This window comes from Anabrus simplex, chromosome 1, assembly GCF_040414725.1.
Source record: "Anabrus simplex isolate iqAnaSimp1 chromosome 1, ASM4041472v1, whole genome shotgun sequence".
In the NCBI taxonomy this organism is placed as follows: domain Eukaryota; kingdom Metazoa; phylum Arthropoda; class Insecta; order Orthoptera; family Tettigoniidae; genus Anabrus; species Anabrus simplex.
The window spans coordinates 1,094,852,801-1,094,874,373 of record NC_090265.1 but is presented as its reverse complement, the minus strand read 5'-3'; the positions used below and the strand labels follow the sequence as shown (position 1 = coordinate 1,094,874,373).

General features: G+C 39.3%; 1 protein-coding gene across 7 annotated transcripts in view; it reads right to left on the bottom strand.

The window, feature by feature from the left end:
- Galphaq (G protein alpha q subunit) overlaps positions 1 to 21,573 on the bottom strand; it is a 395,971-nt gene that overhangs the window by 126,420 nt on the left and 247,978 nt on the right. For all 7 annotated transcript variants that reach the window (XM_067137250.2, XM_067137254.2, XM_067137253.2 and 4 more), the window contains one exon: positions 3,812 to 3,965. In XM_067137250.2, coding sequence (XP_066993351.1) covers positions 3,812 to 3,965 — 154 coding nt within the window. The remainder of the gene's footprint in view (positions 1 to 3,811; positions 3,966 to 21,573) is intronic.

Genomic DNA, 21,573 nt, shown 5'->3' with positions numbered 1-21,573 from the left:
AGATAGTCATTCGTGGTGGCCTAACATCTGCTTTGCAGCCACTAGACGTATGTGTTAATAAACCCTTTAAAGACCACTTACGTCGATTTTACAACGAGTGGATGATGAGCGGCGATCAGCAATTGACGCCCGCCGGAAATATCAGGCGTCCACCCTTGGACTTGTTATGCTCGTGGGTGAAGAAGAGTTGGGATCTTATACCACCTGAACTAGTCTCCAAGAGCTTCAAAAGGACTGGGATTTCGAATGCACTAGACGGTTCCGAAGAGGACGCAGTATGGCAGGGAGACGAAGAATCTGATACTGGTATTAACAGAGGCGAGGACGGCGCATCAGATAGCGAAACCTGCGATAGCGACACCGAAGATTTGGAATAAATTGCGTACCGGTAAGTCCGCATTTCACAACAAAGCGATAATTTTTTGCAAGTGTAATATTTTAACTTTAATACTCAAATTAATGACAAATTAACTTAATACGTTCATTTTTATTTTCAGGTTGGAAAAACGTTCGCCAAATTGTTGCGAAAAATTATGAATTTTGTTTTAGACTATTTTAATTATTTTGATGTATAAACGTGAGTATTACGTGCATCTTAAATTTGTATCAAATACAATTTAGTTATAAATACATTTTTTGAGTAATACAAATACTGGTATTAAATATTCATCGTATAATGGTCGCACCCTACAATTTTTTTCGAAAATTTTGGTATGAAAAGTGCGACGATTATGCCGTGAAATACGGTACGTCTCCTCTGGCATCATTCCTAAGACCAGTTCATAGGTATTGTGGAGCTTGCCCACTCTAGTGTTGCCTGGTGTGGCACGCTTGAACTCGAGGAGTCCTGACACTTGTTCTTATATTCGTAATTTTTAAAAAAAAAAAGTGCAGGATGTAACTTCGGGAGGATGTATCCTTTCACCAGCAAAAAGATACAAGTGATAGCGGTAATATTCTGCGCTCTAGTGATGGGTGGTATAACTACAAATAGCATGCTTTATATGAGTGTTGAAGATGTTTAAATGTCTTTTTCTCTGAATGACCAAAATGCTACTTATACCGTTACGGTTTTCACCCACTCATTTACCGTGTTGTTTTCATGGTCACATGTTTTTATTTATATGCAGTGTGCTACAAATCGAAAAGTGTGCAATATTTCTGTTCTGTGTAGTTATTCCATTGTTTTAGTATCTTTCTGTTGTATGTAAATAGTTAAGACCACATCAGAAGTGCAAAGGTATTCAAGAAAAAAATGATGGAAGATCAAAGTGCACAACACAGGTAAAAAATATAACACCAATTCCATCATCATCATCATCATCATCCTGCTCTGATGATAGCCTCTGACATCTACTGTGCCCACGACGAGAGGCTAGTTGGTGCAAGTACCAGAAGGCAGAAGTTTTAGGCCAAAACTACAAACATAGTGAACATTCTCATCTTCCAGAAAGCGCTATGACTGAGATGAAACCAATATTCAGAGACTTGGCTCACCCTGAACTGTTCAAAAAGCGTGTCCATAGCAAGAATGAAAATCCTAATGAATCTCTGAACAGTTAGATTTGTAACAGATCACCCAAAACCACATTTGTGTCAAAACGCTATAAATGAGTGTGTATGAAGCTATAGAAAAATTCAACAAGGGAAGCGCATAGTTCTGTACAAACATAGACTTCAACCACGATTCCACTGTATTTCAGTCGTGTAACAACAAGACTCAGCATGTGCAAAAAGAGCCGATTGCATGGTACAGGAAGCACAGAAGAAAGCCCGAAAAGACAGAAACATAGCAAAGAGAAAACTAACAGTTGTGTGAAGCTCTTAAGCTGGGTTTGGTCAATTTCCATGCTTCTAATGGCTGGTTTGGGCCTTTAACAGCACAATCTTTCGTTCCAAAACAGATGCAGCAGAGTTCTGAAGTTAACAGCAATACAGTTGTGTACCAGAAAAAGAACACGTTGCTTCGACTTCTTGAAGGATATTTTTTACGCCAATGAAATAGGAGCGTTTTACAATTTGCTCCCATCCAAGACATATGCTGTTCGTGGAGAAAAATGCTACAGAAGCAAAAAAAGTGAAGAAAGACTAACAGCATTGTTTGTGCATTAACAGCGACGAGAGTGAAAAATTATCCCACTAATAATTGGAAAATTTGTCAGGTCAGGTGCATCCTCCTACCGTATGTGATAGTAGATGGTACTACCTGTGACTGTCTGGCCGAGGGTTGGGTGTCTGTTACCAAACCTGACAAACTAAGGGAGAACCAATGGCTATGGGCAGAGGAGTTCACCCTTATGGGTCTTGTTTAAGCCATTGTGTAGGAAATGACACATAAATTCAACTGGAAGCTGCTGCCTTGCAGATGTGGCAGGGGACTGCTGAAGGCTAAGGGAGATAACCCTGACAGAAAATCTTCTTTAACGTTAGGCCTAGCAACTCCAATGGAGAATAACTGCAATCGCTTTCAACACTTATACGAGCCTCGAAGACAGAATGGAAGAGGCTCGCCAACAGTACCCGGGAAACTGGAACTGTAAAATGATGATGATGATGATGATGATGATGAATAACTGGAAAATTTAAGAATCCAAGATGTTTCAAGAACACCCATACACTCCCATGTAAATATGATTTTAACAAAAATTCATGGATGACATCGGAGATATTTCTAAAATTTTTACGAAGCTTGGATGCTAAGATGGGATCGGCAGGAAGATAGTGCTGGTGATGGATGTTCAGCTCATCCATCAGATAAATCTTTCCTGCAGAATATCAAAGTGGTTTTCCTTTCTCCTAACTGCACCAGTCACCTGCAGCCTTTGGAACTTGGCATTATTCATTCTGTGAAAGTGAAGTATAGGAAGGCCCTGATTCGAAGAGCTATTTCTTTCCTCGAAAGAAATGAGGAAATGAAACTGAATATACTCCAAGCCATGCATACGTTTGTAGCAGCATGGGAACTAGTCACAACAGACACTATTCAACTGCTTTCGCCATGCAGGTTTTGATGCCACTGCAGAAGTTTTTAATGAAGAAGATGCTACTGATGACATTGGGAAAGACTGGGAGGGTTGTATCAAAGGATTTTAGTGCCACAACATTAGAAGAATGTTACTTGTGATGATGATATCCTAACCTCAGCACCACAGATGGATATTGGAGACCTTTGTGACGATGCAAAAAGACAAAGCACTGAAGAGGAACATGGGTACAATAAGTATAATCAGATTAGTTTCAGAACCAACTTTTGGGGCTGCAATGGAGGGATTGGATATTGTCCGCCGGTACTTCTCCTCCTTCAACGTTGATGAAGACCTCATCAACAGTATCAACCAAATTGAGAGAAAATTTCTTTCCACGAGGCATCTGGGCAACAGGAAGCAAACTACTGTGCTGCATTATTTCAGAGAGTGAAGGTGAATATACTTCTTATACTCACTGTTCTCATGGCTTATTTTTCACAGATCTCTTTAAAAACATGTTAGGCCTCTATTCCTTCAAGCTGCAAGTCAGTAATACCTATTTCTCGTTTCCTTGCTGCAGGTTGTGCTCCCAAGGGTCCACTAAGGAATTTGTTACATCTGCTGTTTTGTAAATTTTCTATTAATCTTGTGTTAATTTGACTTTTTAGTAATTCTTAACATGTTCATTTAATATTTCATGACATTACATTAGTTAAAGACATAAATGTATTATTATTTCCTGAGATATATAGCCTATTTCTTTGAACCCCCTTTTAAGGAAGAAATATCAAACCCCCCCGAGATTCGTTAGAAAGGTTACTACTGTAAATAACTCCTGTACTTACCCTCATATTCGGGAAAGTAGTCTACGAGGTGCGAGTACATAATCTTCTCCTCAAGCAGATCCTTCTTGTTGAGGAAGAGAATCACAGACGAGTGCTGGAACCAGGGGTATGTGATGATGGTCTTAAATAAGGCCTTGCTCTCCTCCATTCGATTCTGTCAACATGGTGAGAAAATTGCATGAGAACAAAGAATTTCAACTGCCAATGTAAGAGAAACAAAATTCTAAATTATAACATTCCTCAGTGGTTTTTAGTACATGCTGCAATAGCCACATACTTTGCTGTGAAGCAATACTGTTCAGTATAGGAGTGAGAAAGGATACAGAAGAGCACAGAATGGGACTACTCAACAGGATATATCATACAGCAGAATCCATAAAGCATGTAAATGAAATTTAAAAAGAAAGACATTTATTTATTTCATTATTAGATAAAGTCGATGGAGAGCCATTTTACACTAATAATATATAATTTAAGTAATTATAATAAGATAACAATCAGTATAAACAATAATATTAAGTATCAACAGTAAACTGACATTCATATTCATACAACATAAGGGCTTAAACAGGATGTAGTCCGGGTACACTACCAACCACCACAGAAAACACGCAATAGTGATTAGATCCCTCCATATAGGGTTGGCGTCAGGACGGGCATCCAGCCGTAAAACAGGGCAAGACGCACATGTGCGACACAGTTCGCACCCACGACTCCACAAGTGTGGGAAAAAGCAGTAGAAAAAGAAGAACAGTAAATTGAAAACAATAATGTAATAATAAAGGCAACAATAAGTGGCAAGGGTCAGTTACGGAGTTAGCAAGAAGAGGTCAGGGGTTGGAGGGACGGAAGAAAATGGAAACCTGGAGAGGACTTCAAAGGAACCTTTTAATTTTGCGTTTGAAGGATGCAAAGGGCCTGAATTTGTCTATATCGGGTAGCGAGTTACCAAGAATAAGGAGATGGTTGAAGAGTGTTGTTGTAAGGTTAGGCACAGACAGGACACATGATAAGTATACCGGCTGCATATTGGGCAGTGGGGGGTGTGTATAGGAAAGTATGTTGGAGGAGTATTGCATTTGATATAGCCATTGATTATTTTATGTACGCAACAAAGATAAGAGAATTGTAAATAGCTTCTCAGGTCAAGTATACCCAGGTTGTTCAAGATGTTAGATTTAATTGGGTTTTTAAGAACAGTCAATTATAACACCTAGGTCTCTTATCTGAGAAGCCGACTGCAGTGTATTTCCCTGGATGGTATAGGCAAGTACTCATTCCTTGCTTTAACAAGGGAAAATATATTGTGTTATACTTCTCAACATTGGGATAAAGATTCTATTTCTTAAACCAGTCACATGAACTGAGAACTGTCTGCAATTCATGCCAATCATCATAGACTTTTGCCTTAGGATTTTCAGGTCGTTGGCATACAGGAGGAAGGAACACTGACTGTTTTGGGTGCAAAGGATTATGTCATCAATATAGAGGACAAAGAATAGGGGTCCAAGGATACTGCCCTGAGGTAAACCTGATAGCGTAGATAACTACAATGAGGCAGATTCAGGGACTACCAATTGTTTTCTTCCGGTGAGGAAACTAGTTATCAATGATAACACGGGGCATGGATATTAAATCTTCCAGCGAGCTTATGAAGGAGTAGTATGTGATCCACAGAATCAAATGCTTTGACCAGATCTATATAGATTACATGCAACCAAGATTTATTTTCTACTGCTGAAATGATGTGGCGATGAGAACTGTGACGTTAGTGAAGCATGATTTTTCGAGAGTGAATCAGTGTTGTTCTTCAGAAGGGTGGCGGGGGTCGTGATTGTTGTTTTAAAAAGTAAAACTAGACAACCATGCTCTAGTACTTCAGGGAGGTACGGCTGTGTGAAGAGAGTTGACGGTAGATTATTCTTTCAAGGACAGAGGATAGTATTGTGACGATAGATATTGGGTGGTATGATGAAACATCACGTTTATTACCATATTTGAAAATAGATGCGATATCAGCTTGTTTCCAACTGTCGGGGAATGTACTAAAAGCCATGCACGAGTCTAAAATTATAGATAATGGTGCACAGAGATATGCAGAAGTATTTTTGAGGAATATAGGGCTAATATCATTGGGTCCAGTGGAGCGGTTTGTTGGGATACTATTGAGAATATTTTCAACTTCGTTAGGGATAGTTAACATTGTTACAGTGAGCCACTGCAAATACTACTGGTCTGTGGTAGTTCGGTGATAGGTGCGGGAGGGGTAAAGGTACAGTGAAAGTACTCATTGAATTTTTGGGACCTTAAATCAGTTGGGACATCATCATTATGTAGTTTTAGATTCAGTGGTATTCAGGGCGACTTTCTACGGGTTGAAATGAGGGTCCAAAACTTTTCAGGGTTATTTTTAAGATTTTCAGCTATTGAAGTTATGTACTGGTTGTAGTCATTCTTAAGATGTGATTTTGAAATTTTCCTGAGATGTTTGAAAGTACTGTACATGTGTGGATTGGGAATAGACCTCCAGAGTGACCACGCATGGGTTTAGTTTTATTTTAGTTATGTTTAGTTTAGTTTTGGCACTCTGCCACGGTGGGGGGGGATATCTGTTTGTTCTGGGTATGGAGAAAGATGCATGCTGTTTAACTGGCCAGTCTACTTTACTCCATACAGGACATGCTTGCCTCACAGTGGATGGAGAGCTTTTATGTCGATAAGCATGTAGGCTGAGAGCAGCTTTGATTGAGTCATGGTCAGTGCTACGAATATTTCTGCCAACAGACACATTAATACTAGTTAGTATAGAGAGGAGGAGGTCCAATGTTGCCAGATTTCTGGTGGGTTATAAGCAGAACTGATGTAGATTTACTCCTATGGACCCGTAAGTGGAATGATACGCGCTCGAGCGGCTGGGCCAGGCCTCCGCAAGTGCCCCGATACTCTGGGGTGCAAGGTCGCATTCTGGAGACGTCTGTGACATCTGGTGGCTTTTTCTGGAAACATTTCTACTTGAAATCTGTTCTTGGTGTCTCAAAGTGTCACCAGAGTGCTCTGATATGCTTCTTTGGCAAAGAGAATAGATTAAAATATCGATCGAGAAATCTGTATTCTGTTATTGACAAGATGGCTGAGAAGGAAGTTGCTTGCTCATGTGATATGCTCAGTAATAGCAAAATTCAAGCTTACTTGATGTTCTAGGCTCTGATTTCAGCAGTGATAGTGAGGAAGAAGTGATTAGTAATACTGTGCATGTTATATTGAATTATTCAAGTGAAAGTAAAAGTGATTTTAGTGAAAATGATGAGCAACCTGTTCAATGGAATTGGGTGCCTGGACAGAATTCTCCAATTATTCACAACTTTTCTGGAGCAAGTGGAGTGAATCCTGGTAGTGGTATATGTAAAAATATAAGTAGAGATTTCATTTTCTGGAAGTATTTAGATGACAACATTGTACAGTTAGCAGATAAAACTAGGTATGCCAGTGCTGATCCCAACTTTCCTCAGATGAACTTGAATGAATACGTGTATAAATTGCTCTTTGTATTCTAATGGGACTGGTATTTAAAAAAATCATTGTTACTGGTGCAAAGATGTAAGTGTTGATACACCCTATTTTAGAACTGTCATGCCTCGTGGCAGATTTCTCAAAGTGAGCAAACATTTACATCTGGCTAACAATGAGGTAGCTGATACTTCCGATCCTCTTAGAAAGTTGCGCCCGGTTATGGAAATTATTGAAATCAAATTTAGAACATTGTATACACCCGGCAGGAACGTTTCATTATATGAATCACTGATGAAATGTAGAGGTCGCCTTCATTTCACTGAGTACAACAAATCTAAGCGAGCACGGTTTGGTGTAAAGTTTTATAAACTGTCGGACTCAAAGAAGGGTTACATACATTCCTTCAAAATTTACGTAGGTCGAGATAAAGTCCATAATATGCCAGCTAGCAGCAAGATAGTGATAGATATGATGTCACATTGTAATTTACTGGAACAGTCAGGCTAAGAGGAAAAATATGTCCAAAGAAATAGGTAAGGTACAGCTCCAGAAGGGGGAGGCAACTCTATATTCTTGCAACCATATGTGTGCAATCAAATGGAAAGACAAGAAAGACATTTTGATGCTCTGAACAATGCATGGACTGGACTTCGCTTGCACTGGGAAGATATACCGGAAGACTGGACTTATCCTATTCAAACCCACAGCTATTATATCCTATAATACTAACACGGGAGGTGTAGATTTAGAAGACCAACTTCTTAGTCAATTTCATGTTATGTGTAAAACACACAAGGCATATAAAAATATTTTCATATGATCCTTCTGAATTCCTACATTCTGCACTGAATTGTCAATGGGAAACAGGACAGAACAGTTAGGGAATTGGCATAAGAAATTATTGGTTGTTCATTTCAAGAGGGGGTTGTAGCTAGACGTTCTGTTACACCTGGAGAGTTACCACCAAGACTGACTGGCCGCTACTTCCCAATCAAAGTGGAGCCCTCTGCTGCAAAGGGTTCCAGAACAACAAAATGGTGTGTTGCATGCCTGAAACACAAGGAGAGGAAGGACACTACCTGGCAGTGTGATAAGTGTAAAGTTCCACTTTGTATGGACCATTTCCAACCATACCACACACTAAAGAACTTCTGAGATAAAATAAGTTAATGAAAAATTTAAATTTTCAAAGGGATTTCTTATGTGTTATATTTCTGTATTGTTCTGTTTTTTGTGTCAAGAGCAATAGTGTGGAATTACTCAATTATATAAAACAGGTCCCGTGATAATACATGCAGTTGATCACCCATCGTACTGTTTTAACCGATAGCTTGCAACACCAAGGTTGCATACTAAAATCTTGGCAGATTCCTAGCAATGTCAGTCCACAGGGCGGGTGGGTGCATGTGGGTTAAGACCGTTTATGAAGTTTGACAAAATAAACGAGTCCACTGGTTCAGTTACTGTTTCAGCGGTTGTAGACAGCTAGGATATGTGTGAACTGAAATCACAGATTAGCACTATATTGTTGGATTTATTCAGAGCCAAAACCATGGAATTAAAGCAATCTTTTAACACTGTAATATTGCCAGGAGTAGAAGCAGCCAACTAACCAAGTTTTTTCTTCTAGAGAACATAATCTCAACCTAGGTTAACTCACATTCAGTTTATAGGTCAGGTCTGTGACGGACTTTCAGTTTATTACTAACAGCAATCATTACACCACCCCCACTTTTACCAGAACGCCTGTTTTTATGAAACACTGAGAAGTTTGATGAGAATGGAAGTTTACTGTTCAAAACAAAATCAGGTAACCAAGTTTCAATGAAACATAAGATATCAAACTTGCTAAATTCAGGTTCACTGAGTACACAGTTAATTTGTTTTTCAGACTCTGGGTGTTCTGATGATAAACATTACGTGGCCCTGGATTTAACTGAACATCGCCAGAAAGAAGAAGTAAGAAAACGTACACAGCACTTGACGAATCATGGCAACCTTTCGTCCTTTCACTGGAAGAGACAGGAGTATGGCAAGACACAGGGAAATCAGAGACACACAAAGCGGAGAAAATAAAATGCTGTTCAGCGAAGCACCATTGTAGTATTGAATTACAGGACACTTCACTTGCTTAAGGGACGGTTGCAGACACGAAAGCACAGCACGAGACACTTTTATACACAAAAAAGACTAGGAAAAGAAAATAATATGTCGGAGGTACAGAAACACAACTGTTGCCAGTTGCTGCCATCTTGAACAAAATAGTAATGTGGGTAGATTTGGTGGTTGCAGGAATTAGGATTCTCATTGTGTATTTGCATTTTCTTTTTAGTGTATGGTGTTTGTAAACGTCAGGCACTTTTCTCCTTAAATTTACAGATGCAAAGATATGAATGTTGATGTCTATGCTTGTTTCATAGATTACAAAAACAAAAACAAAAAAACCCCACACATTTGATTGTGTCAGGCATGAAAATCTGATGCATAATTGGTAACGTGTACAGGAATCAGACTACAGATGTCAAAACCAAACAAGAAATTTCACAAACGGCTTCAATCAGAAAAGGTGTCTGCCAGGCTTGTGTGTTGTCACTTCTTTCATCAAACATTTATTCTGAGGCAATCTTTCAGGAAATGCTGACAGAACATTGTGGGAAAAAAGAAATGAGGAAGTTATTAACAATACCAGGTATGCAGATGACAGTGTTGTCATAGTAGATGATTTACCAGCCCTTCAACACATGATAAACTGCTTAGCTTTGCATAGTGAAGAGTTTGGCTTATATGTTAAGCCTTCGAAAACAACAAAGATGGTCTTCTCTAACCAGACAATACAAGCAAATCTCAAAATAAAAGGTTAATATAGTTGAGCAGGTGTCCTCCTTCAAATACATGGGCACCATGTTGAACGACCAATATGACTCCCAATGAGAGATATAATTCAGAATTGAGCATAACAGGAAACAATTCATTACCATGAAGAAATTCTTTATAAGGTCAGATTTCAGACTGCAGCAATGAATCCGCATGATCCATTGCTACATATTCTCCTATATGAATGTGAAAGCTGGACTCTGGATCCAAACACTGAAAAATGTATCTGTATCGCAGTCTATTGCACATACCTTGGATATTAAACATTTCAAATGTCGAGGTCCTTCATCAGACAAAAAAGCAAAAATAACTGATATTTATTGTAAAACAAAGGAAAATGCATTATCTAGGATATGTTATGAGAGTCAAAAGTTCTCAATTATTACAGATTATCAAAGGAAAGATATAAGGAGAAAGGTCCATTGGGAGACAAGAAATTCATGGCTAAAAGACATTTGAAGGTGGCACAGATGTACATCAGAAGAAGCTTTTCATGCTGCATTGTCAATATCAGAGCTGGCTACGTGGATTGCTAATCTCCATTCAGAGACAGCATTTCGAGAAGTTTATTTGAAAGGCTGAGTGGGTCAGATGATATAGTGTAGGCCTTGTGAGTCTAAATTTGCAAATTTGATCCCAGCTCAATCTGGTAGTATTTGAAGGGGGGTTAGATACACCAGCCTTGTGTTGATAGATATATAGGAGAGAAAATTTCAGAGTTCCAAAAATCAAAGTACAGTAGAACCCCGCTTAACCAAATTTCGCTTAACCGGAACCCGGCTTAACCGAATTGCTCTGGAAAAATTATATTTTAATTTTTTTTTTTAACCCTCTCATTCTTGCCCATTGATATTAGTAATTCTCTTGCTATATGTGTTGAGAGGTACTAGGCAAACCCTATTTTTATATTATGACTTATGCCAGAATGCACATGTTGAGTAAAACAAAACAGTTTCATACCTTCTAGTTCATTCCATGATACATTTTTTCTTGAACAAGCAGGAATTATTATTATTATTATTATTATTATTATTATTATTATTATTATTATAGGTAGCAGGTAGGGACCCTCTTCGGATGTAGCCCTGCCCAGGGATTGGCGCCCCTGCCTATGCGAGTCCCAGAGCACAATGACCCGGTGTGTAGCATCTGGTAAGGGTCCCAGCCCAGGGTTACGAGTGAAGCCGTCAACGGAATCTACAGCATAGAAGATGGACTTCTGAATGGTGGAGACTGCGGAAGAGGCAGCCCAGTGCTTAGGGAATAATATAAGTACGCTTGGCATCAGCAGTGTCTGTTTCCCATGTCAGGGGTGGCTGCAAGGGCGTCTGTTCCCCCATGTAAGGGGCGGCCTAAATAATTGCTGGCAGTAGCTCTAAAATGCCTTTGGGAGTGGCGACCCCATTGTAATCAACGCTCCTGAATAAGATTCGGAGTGGCCAACCCTGAAGGCGTTTAGTCTTCACCCCTAGTAAATTTCTTTACTAGTTCGCATACGATGATAAACGACGACGCAGATGTCACTACCCCAGGGAGTATCTGATCTCCCGTCACCAATGATGGCACATTCAGGCCTTCGGATTCTGGGGAGCCTGACCTCATCGTGCGGGGAAAGTCGGAGTTCCCCAATATCACCAACCTATTGAGACCCAAAACTGTCACACACTTTGGAACCATCAATATTCAAACCCTCTGTAAGACTGGAAACTCAAGCAATTTACGACATCCTGCATAAGTGCAAAATTGCAATGACAGCAGTCAAAGAAACCCGCTGACAATGTGGCTTTTGAGTCAGAAGGTTATAGAGTAATCAAGGGGAAACCAGCGTCTAAGAACACACATGGCTCCAGCGTTTTTGGTACAGCCTTTTTGGTACGTGATATAATGCATTCTGTCATCGGATTTACATCAGCTAGCGAACGCATCTCCGTATTATCTCTAAGATGTGGCAACAAGGGATACTATATTGTAAATGCACACGCTCCAGTTAATGATGACAATAAGAAGAACCCTGAAAAGGTCCAAAGTTTCTGGCAGATGCTAGAAGACGAGATCGGTAAGATCCCCGGTCACCATGTAAAAATACTCGTAGGTGACTTCAACACTCAACTGGGAAAAAAACGACAGTACCAAGATATACTGGGGCCTTACACAGCACATAGACGAACGAACACCAACGGGAAGCGCTTAATTGAACTGTGTAGATTATATCAGTTGGAGATCATGTCCACAGTTTTCCCAAGAAAGGCAAAATACCAGACCACCTGGCGATCACCGAAAGCAGCTATAGGATCATTTCAAATCGATCATGTTGCAATTAGTGTAAAATGCAGGAAAGAGATCATGAATGTCAGAGTTCATAAAGGTTGGAATGTTGATTCTGACCATTTCTTCACACAAATAAAGACCAGATTACTGCCCAAATGAAAGATACCTTCTACCACAGTTCCACCAAGGATTGATCCCCAATTCCTGTTGGAGAATAAAGAACATTTTGCAACTGACATCTTGCAAAAAGATATGAAAGACTGGAACCAACTGAAGTCCACCATATGCAAAACGACCAATAACCTCGGACAACCTCGAAGGAAGAGACGACATAAATGGTGGAATACTGAATGCGATCTTGCAGTTGATGAGCGCGCCGCAGTGTGGACGAAGTGGTACTCGACTAAACGAAAGACTGGAAAAATTTCAGAATGATACGGAAACTGTCGAGTGAGACCATCAGACGTGTGAAAAGCTCTTACGATCGGTCAAGACTGGAGAAGTTAGATGAAGAATTCAAAATGTACAACACCAGAAACTTTTATTGGGCCTTCAAAGAGGAACTCTCGGGTTATAAACCACAATGTCATCACTTTAAGAATACAGACGGGGAGTTGGTCACCTGTAACCACCGGAACGTGGAACTTTTGACAAACTACTTTGAGCAGCTGCTCACTTGCGAAGAGCCCACGGAAAGATTACCTGTTGAAGATCCTCCAGAGATACACCTCCCATCTAACCCACCAACAATGCAGCAAGTTGCTAATGCCATTGGACATCTTACGAACTGCAAGGCACCCGGGGAAGATGGCATCATTGCGGAAGCTCTACAGTAAAAGTAGGTGGAAATACGATCACAGAGGCCATACACCAGATCTTGATCGACTGCTGGGAGACTGGCAGGATCCCTGATCTGGAAATCAACTATCATACACCCTTTACATAAAAAAGGTGACCGCAGTGATCTCAACAACTACCGAGGGATATCTCTGCTGTCAGTAACATACAACGTGCTATCAAGGATTTTACTGGACAATGTAGAAAGCCAATATGATCGAACGATTGGTGAATATCAAGGAGGATTTCGGCGAGGACGGTCCTGTACCGAGAAGATCTTCAATCTAAAAACAATTCTCCAACTAAGGAGTATGAACATCGCTGTGGTTTTAGTCGACTTTAAAAAAGCTTATGATTCCATCGACCGCCAGACACTCTTCTCCGTACTGCAAGAAAGAGGTGTTGATTACAACACACGCACCCTCATCCAACAGACTCGTACAGATACAACATCTATGGTGTAGTTCAGGGGTGAACTATCTCAGAGTTTCAAGATAAAAACTTGAGTACGACAGGGTGATGGCCTCTCACCCATTCTGTTTTGTCTAGTGCTTGATAAAGTCATCAAGAACTGGGAATGTACACCGAGGAATCTAGAAATCAAACCAGCTGCCACTGGAACCAGGACCCGAAAGACTGAGATCAGGTGCCTAGCATTCGCAGATGACATTGCAATCCTAACCAACAACTCTAAGGATGCTGGTCATTGCTATCGAAGCCCTGCACGAGATAGCAGTGAAGGCAGGATTACACATATCGTACGACAAAACTAAGTACTTTGAGACTCGGCATCCCGGAAACCCCCCTTTGACGACCATACATGGAACGATTGGGAGAGTCAATCGCTTCCGCTATCTTGGTGAATGGGCCCACCCCAATGGTAGAGATGGTACATCCATCTTAGAAAGATGTAACTAACTCAATGCAACGTATCAACTATCCCACAACCATTATAATAAGAGGTGCATTTCAAAAAATGCTAAGATCTGTCATTACAAAACTGTTGTCAGACCACAGTTTTTGTACGCCTCAGAGACCCTCCTGATGAACAAAAAAGGCACCATGGATGATCTAGAGAAAGCCGAAAGACGTATCCTCAGGAAAATTCATGGACTGAGATTGCTCCCAAATGGAACCTACAGACTTAAATCGAACTCTGAGCTGTATCGACAGTTAGAATCAGCCAATACCAGCATGCGACGTAGGAGGCTTAAGTTCTACGGACACCTACAATGAATGGACAGCAACAGGCTTACCAAGAAGATCTTGTCTTTGGTTAAAAGCTACAAGACTGGAAGCTTGTGGCTTAATGAAGTACAGAAGGATTCACCTGGGATTTCAGACACTGATATAGAAGATCGTTCCAAATTTTGTGCTAAGGTACAGTCTTGGACCCCAACACCTAGAGTTCCTAGAAGTCGGAAGCCCCTTTCACAGGAGAGAAAGGAGAAATTATTAGCGGGGCTCAAGAGATATTGGGAACAAAGAAGAGCATCGAGGAAGAACTAGTCATCAGCGCTCCTTAATGGGCTTCATTATTATTATTATTATTATTATTACTATCATCATAATTATTATTACTGTATTATTCGTCATGAAGATTATGCAGACGACTCCGACCTCGACAACAGCAGTTCTGGGAATCAAGTTACATTAGATGATGGATTTAATGCAATGGAGGCAAGATTAATTTTGAATTTTTATTAAAATACAGTACCACACGCTTTAATTACAGTGCTGTAATAAAATTACTGTATGCATTATTCAGTTCAGTTGTAACAAAAACATGTTTCATTATTTCAGATTGCTTAGCACTTTGTTGAACAAAGTGATGAACCTATACCAGCTGATGTATTGTTGAGTAAACGGTGGTGCGAAATAGCTGCACAACAGCGCTGCGCCAAGAAAATTCAGAAGAAAATCACTGATTTTATACACTGAGCGACATTATGTAAACATTTTAATGTTAGTATACAGTATTCACTTTTACTTAACAGAGTTTATGCATTTTTATTTCAACATTTAACTTCCAAAAATATTTACCATGTGTTGTAATGTTTGTATAATAATAATAATAATAATAATAATAATAATAATAATAATAATAATAATAAAATAAAGAATTGAATAAATAAAATTACTCAAAAATGTAATAAAATTAATAAACATAATTAATTGAAATGTCTGTAGTATGGGCGCCAGAGTTCACCAGAATGGATCCCTCGAATTTACATAGAGCATGACAATTCTTTATATCCCAGGGCGAGTACATAATGCTGCGTACTGGTACATCTGCTTCAGGCCTTACCTAACCTTCTGAAAACGACTAAATAGGTAGTAACTGCAACTAGGTTCATCAATAACTCCACTGATTCTAAAATATCTAACTATATTCTCAATAAAAGCCGTGCATAAGCACCTCATCAACACACCAAAATACACTTATAATACACAAACAAAAGATTGCTGGAAGACTCCATATTTACAACAACTATAACAACGAAAACAGTGGGAAAACAAAAGCGAGAACTAAGCCACCATTTGTAGTTAGTTTGTTTGTTGAACAATATACATAAATGTATAAAAGAACCCTTCAATGTCTCTGTATCAACACGACTTGCCGATTCTCATAATCAGCACTTATAAAATCACACTGTGTTCACAGACTTCAACACTTGTTGTAAAGATATATACATTTGAGCAACACACGCTTGTAGTTCCTCAGCATAAATTATGGAAAGTCTGAGATATAGCACTTTCCAGCTTTCAGCAACATGCGATACCAGGCCGCCACAAGTGCTACAATACCTAATGCGTAAGCACTCCACAATTTGTCGATCAGCCACTTTCCACGACCATAACAAGACTATGTTCCACGAACGTTTGAAGTCCAGTCCATTGTAGTAGTGTCACTCGAATACCGTATATCCAGTTTCACTCCCGTGTGTGTTAGCACTACTTCCTTCCCTGACCATGTGTCTGCACTACTTACTTCTCGTACAGTGTGTCAGCACCACTCCTTTCCCGTACCGTGTGTGGTTTCCGCCATTTGATCAACCTTTATAGACATCAGCATTCCCCTTCCTCTCACATGATATGTCTGGATTGATCCTTGCCAGCCAATCAGGGTAGATCCTCTTGTCAAGACCACGCTGTGCACTCCTTCTTGGTCCCAAGACATAAACAAACTCTCTGGGGTGTTTCACATGAGTCATAGAACTTTCCTAGTACAACAACAAGCTCATCTCATCAGACTGGGATATATATATGACTCATGCAAAGTTTCCAAGTTCCAATATAGCAATGTTTTCCCAGCCGTATGGTCAAGACAAATTACTCATACTACATATATGGAGACATCCCAGCTTACAAATATTAATGACAAAATATACAACTAAAATAATAATAATAATAATAATAATAATAATAATAATAATAATAAATCGAATACTGATAATATCATCTCTCACTTCTACATATAGTGCGAGGGTGTGATATATGTACTATCACAGTGTCATCCGAAAAAACACGTTAACCGAAATGGCTCCGCCCCCTTTATTTAGGAGAAACGGGGTTCTACTGTAGTTACAGTAGTGTGTCACAAACTCGGCCTAATAAGGACTGAGACAAAATGTATGAACTCGTGGAAGGGTTACATAAAAATCATTTCAGGTTATATTAAATACTGAAATACATATAGAGTCCAGAATAAACTATAAAACCCAATCTAAAACAAATTATTAAAAAAACAATACATTAACTCCAGTTTCATTTCCACGGTCACATTGTGTTTCCCCAAAACAAAGCAGCATTACACTTCTCCCACGCAATGGTGTCGCTTAGAAATGGCAAGCCCAATCCATGAAAAGTTGAACTGAAGGAAATTTGCGTCATTCAGTTATCAAATATTTATTTTCTAGTGGAACGTCTGTCCCACATAATGAGAGGCAAACATAAAAAGGAATGCAGTAAGTGATGAGTAATTGGTGCAAGGTGGCGGTGGTGGTTGTTTTAAGAGGCAGTACAACTAGGTAATCATCTTCTCTGAACAAATGCAATGGAGACAAAAATTAAAATAGAAATTAATTTAAAAGTGAATTAAGAAATAAAACAAAAAAATATTTTATTAAGCTGAAAAGGTCACTAACACATCACAAGGGACCATAAATTTCCTGAGTAACAGAACACTTGAAAACTTACATACCCTTGAATAAAACCCTCTCAAACACAAAGCGAATGGTGACATCAGCAGTATTTGTGTCATCAGCTAATACAAGTTCGAGAGTCTCCTGCAGACCGAGGTTCTGTATTGGGCCAGATAGGTCAGTGCTCTCTGTGAGGATACGAATCACAGTGAAGTCTGCACCACAAGAGAACACACTGCAGGGCGGGGGGGTCATCCCTCCTTAGAAGGTGAGTGTGTAGATCTTCCATGACCTATCCTCAGCCTACACAAAACTATGGCCTCTTTCTGTGAAGGCTGGAAAGAGGACCGCCATATGGTAGCTGGTCTTCTTAATTGCTCTCAGCTTGTGGGGAGTTGGGATAGCTAGCCACTTCGATTCCCACTATACCAAGATGGTTCAACATAGTTGAGAACAAACCTCCCTAGCTGGTACATTCACAGGTCTAGGAGGTAAAAATACTGCTTCATTTGTTGCTTGGTCCACAAGTTCATTTCCTGCCATCCCAACATGGCTTGGGAGCCATGCAAAACTGATTCTGGTGCCAGCATCACACAACCAGACTAGAAGGTCATGAATCTCCTGTACCAATGGATGCTGTGGGGAAGCAGTAGTCAATAGATGGCAGAGAACTTTATCAAGTCGGTTCACGCAAGAAAGTGGTTTCTTCCATCACCAAGTGCAAACTGCAGAGCTTCTAAAACGGTGAAAAGCCTGGCAGTATACAAGCTAAAGACACTAGGAAGGGAGATCTTCGCGCTAATATTTGGGGATTCCACATTTTCTCCTTAGAACAATCCGTGAAGATATGTCGCGCAGCTGGGTACTGGTGAACAAAGTCCTAGGAAATACCTTCAATGAACACTGGCATCAGTACTCACCCTGGAACCACGGAGTAGATCTAGAAGCTATCAATTCAAATCCCACCTGGCTGTGTGACAATCGATGCAGGTTGTCCCACCTTCAAAAGATGCTACCTGAGGGTAGGTAGGAATTTCCCTGTACAAGTCATTCATCACTAGGAAAATTGTTATGCATAGGCACACTGCTCCACCAGTGTAAATACAGAAATAAAATAATACCTTATGCAGATGCCGAGTCACCACGAGTAGAGTTTCTAGGAATCTACAGTAGGACATTATACAACAATTACTATTATTATTATCATTATTATTATTGTCCACTCCATGGCTAAATGGTTAGCGTTCTGGTCCAGAGGGTCCTGGGTTCGATTCCTGGCCGGGTCGGAAATTTTAACCTTAAATTGGGAGATTCGCTTGGCTCGGGGACTGGGTATTTGTGCTGTCCCCAACATCTCTGCAACTCACACACCACATATAACACTATCCTCCACCACAATAACACACAGTTACATACACATGGCAAATGCCGCCCACCCGCATTGAAGGGTTTGCCTTACAAGGGCTGCTCCCGGCTAGAAATAGCCACACGAAATTATTATAATTATATTATTATTATTATTATTATTATTATTACTAATACTATTATTATAACAATTACACTGACCTGCAAATTTAAACTTTCCGATCACTGCATGAAGTTTACATAGTGATCTTTTATATTTCAGGCATGCTAATTCCAGAACTGAAATAAGTTTTCCCCTATCACATCAGGTTTTTGTGCAAATTCAAAAATGAAAATTTGATAAATATCCAGTATGCGCACATGTAAGATTACTATCACATGTAAAGAACGCTTCTTTCTTATTATCTTCACCCATATGAACAATCCTATCTTACTGGTATACTTATGAACATAATATAAAAATATGTAGTGTATTGTGTTAACAGATCTGTAGCAAAACACGCCAAATGGATCAAAATTTACCACACATTAAGCCTCATAACGTACTGAGAATGGTAAGTCTACGGTTTCAATTTTATAATGTCCTACCTTAGTATAAGAAACGTTGATAATACAGGACTACGAGATTTAATAAAAGAATATAGAAATCTAAATTAAAGCAACACTCTTCCTAACAACATAAGTAGTGCATTAGTACATGTGATGAAATAAATGTAATATAGGATTTTTGAGAAAATGTGATGTGATGGGGGAAAATTAACACCGGATCCTGATTCAGGATGCAGAACTCATCCTAAAAAGCAATACAGGAAACCATTGCAGGACAGTGTTATTAGAGTGTCCACAATGCAAAGGAGCAGATGAGGGAAAAGTCAACTATTATGAAGCACTGAGTGATATAGTAGAGACCTAGTAACAAGGAAGGGTAGGTCCACCTATTCAATACATTAAAATGTGATATTATTCATTATATGTTAGGTCTAGTTTTGATCCTTCTACGGGGCCATCATCAGCCTTAATCACAAATTTACAATCACCAAAACCTGGTATACTGTATAACATTGGTATGTCTTGACTCATTGATACAACATGCTATGATCCTATGTGAGTCTATTTTAAACTTATGTCACTTGCATGTGTGAATCACTTGTTCTTCTAAAAAAAACATGGTCATGATATACGATGTAAACGTCATAGGGGGCTAAGATCAAAGTAACACATTAAAAATATGTATCTCTTGTGATGTCCTTCGGTGTAGCTTAACTTTCTTTTAGGATATGTGTATAAAGTAAACAACATGAGAAATGCATAACAAAGATCACACTTTATATTATGAATAGTTTTATTATGAAGTCCATGGACCAACTGGTATGATTGAAGTTTGCAAGGATGGTCTATATGTGAACATGTAAACTATCATTTTGTAATATTTATGGGGATATTTTCAGTATATATGTATGGCCTTCTGATCTGGTGAATTGTTAAATTATTCTGTATACTTGAATGTTTGGAAAAGAAAAATAAGGAACATTAAATTGGAAATGGAATAAAAGATGATTATTTAATTGTATGAGATTTATCTTTAGGTATTCTGTGAAGATATTTATTATCAATACTAGACTGATCGGCCATTAAGTAAAAAGAAATGGCTTATGATGATGGCAAGTGGGAAGAGAGTGGGTGAGGAGGGTCAGTTGGAGGGTTTAATGTTGTATTTCTTTCCCGTTTATTTTTGACATAAATATGAAGAATTATGTCAAAAAGAATATTATGTTTCTCATTAATTTCATTGATATTGTAATTTGGATTGTGGTATTGTTCAATAAGAACGTAAAGGTTTTCTGAAATGTTAAGCACTGGACTTTTTCTTTTGCTTTTAAAATGGTTAGATCTTGGTTAATATAAATAAAATTATGTTTGGACCAGGCCATATATTGTCCTATTGCTGAAAACCAATTATACCTTACAGCATTGATATATTCCATATATCTTATTGAGAAACTGTGACCTGTTTGTCCTACATGAGATGTGGAGTTAGACATGGTAGTTTATAAAATTAATAATAAAAGTACTTCTATCTTTTACAATATATACACACAATCAATCAAAACGATACATTTTCTCAAACAGGCGTTTATAAACGTGAGGAGTAACTGCTGCCTCCTTACTCGTAAAGATGGAACTCCTGCTTCAGCAAGTAGGCTGTGAATGGGGAAAACTCCCGTTGGCAGCCGAACTCCACTACGATGAACACTGTCTAAAATGCTCAGCGAAGATCTTGATGGTGAACCATAAGCCGCACTACCATAGTCCATTCGGGAGAGGACTGTTGCCGAATAGAAACGTAGCAGCACCGCACGGTCAGCACCCCACAAAATGCCACTGAGAAACATTAAGCATGTTAAGTCTCTTCACGCAAGCAAACCTCACCTGATGAATGTGGTGCTGCCACGTTAGTCTCTTATCAAAATGGAGACCCAGGAATCTGCAGGTGTCTACCACTGGTAAGACACTGTTACGGAATGCATTCTGATCCAGAATGCACAGGCTAACATCGACAGAAGTGTACAACTGAGGTTTTCGTCACTGAAAATTGAAAACCATGTTGCAGAGCCCATATGCCGACTTGGTTAATAGCTAGCTGTAGCTGTCTCTCAGCAAATGCCACCCTTCCGGAGCTGTAATGTAAGAGCTAAATTCTCTACATTCAGCGATGGAATGACTGTGGGCCCAACAGCGGTGAGTGTGCTGTTGATGGTGATT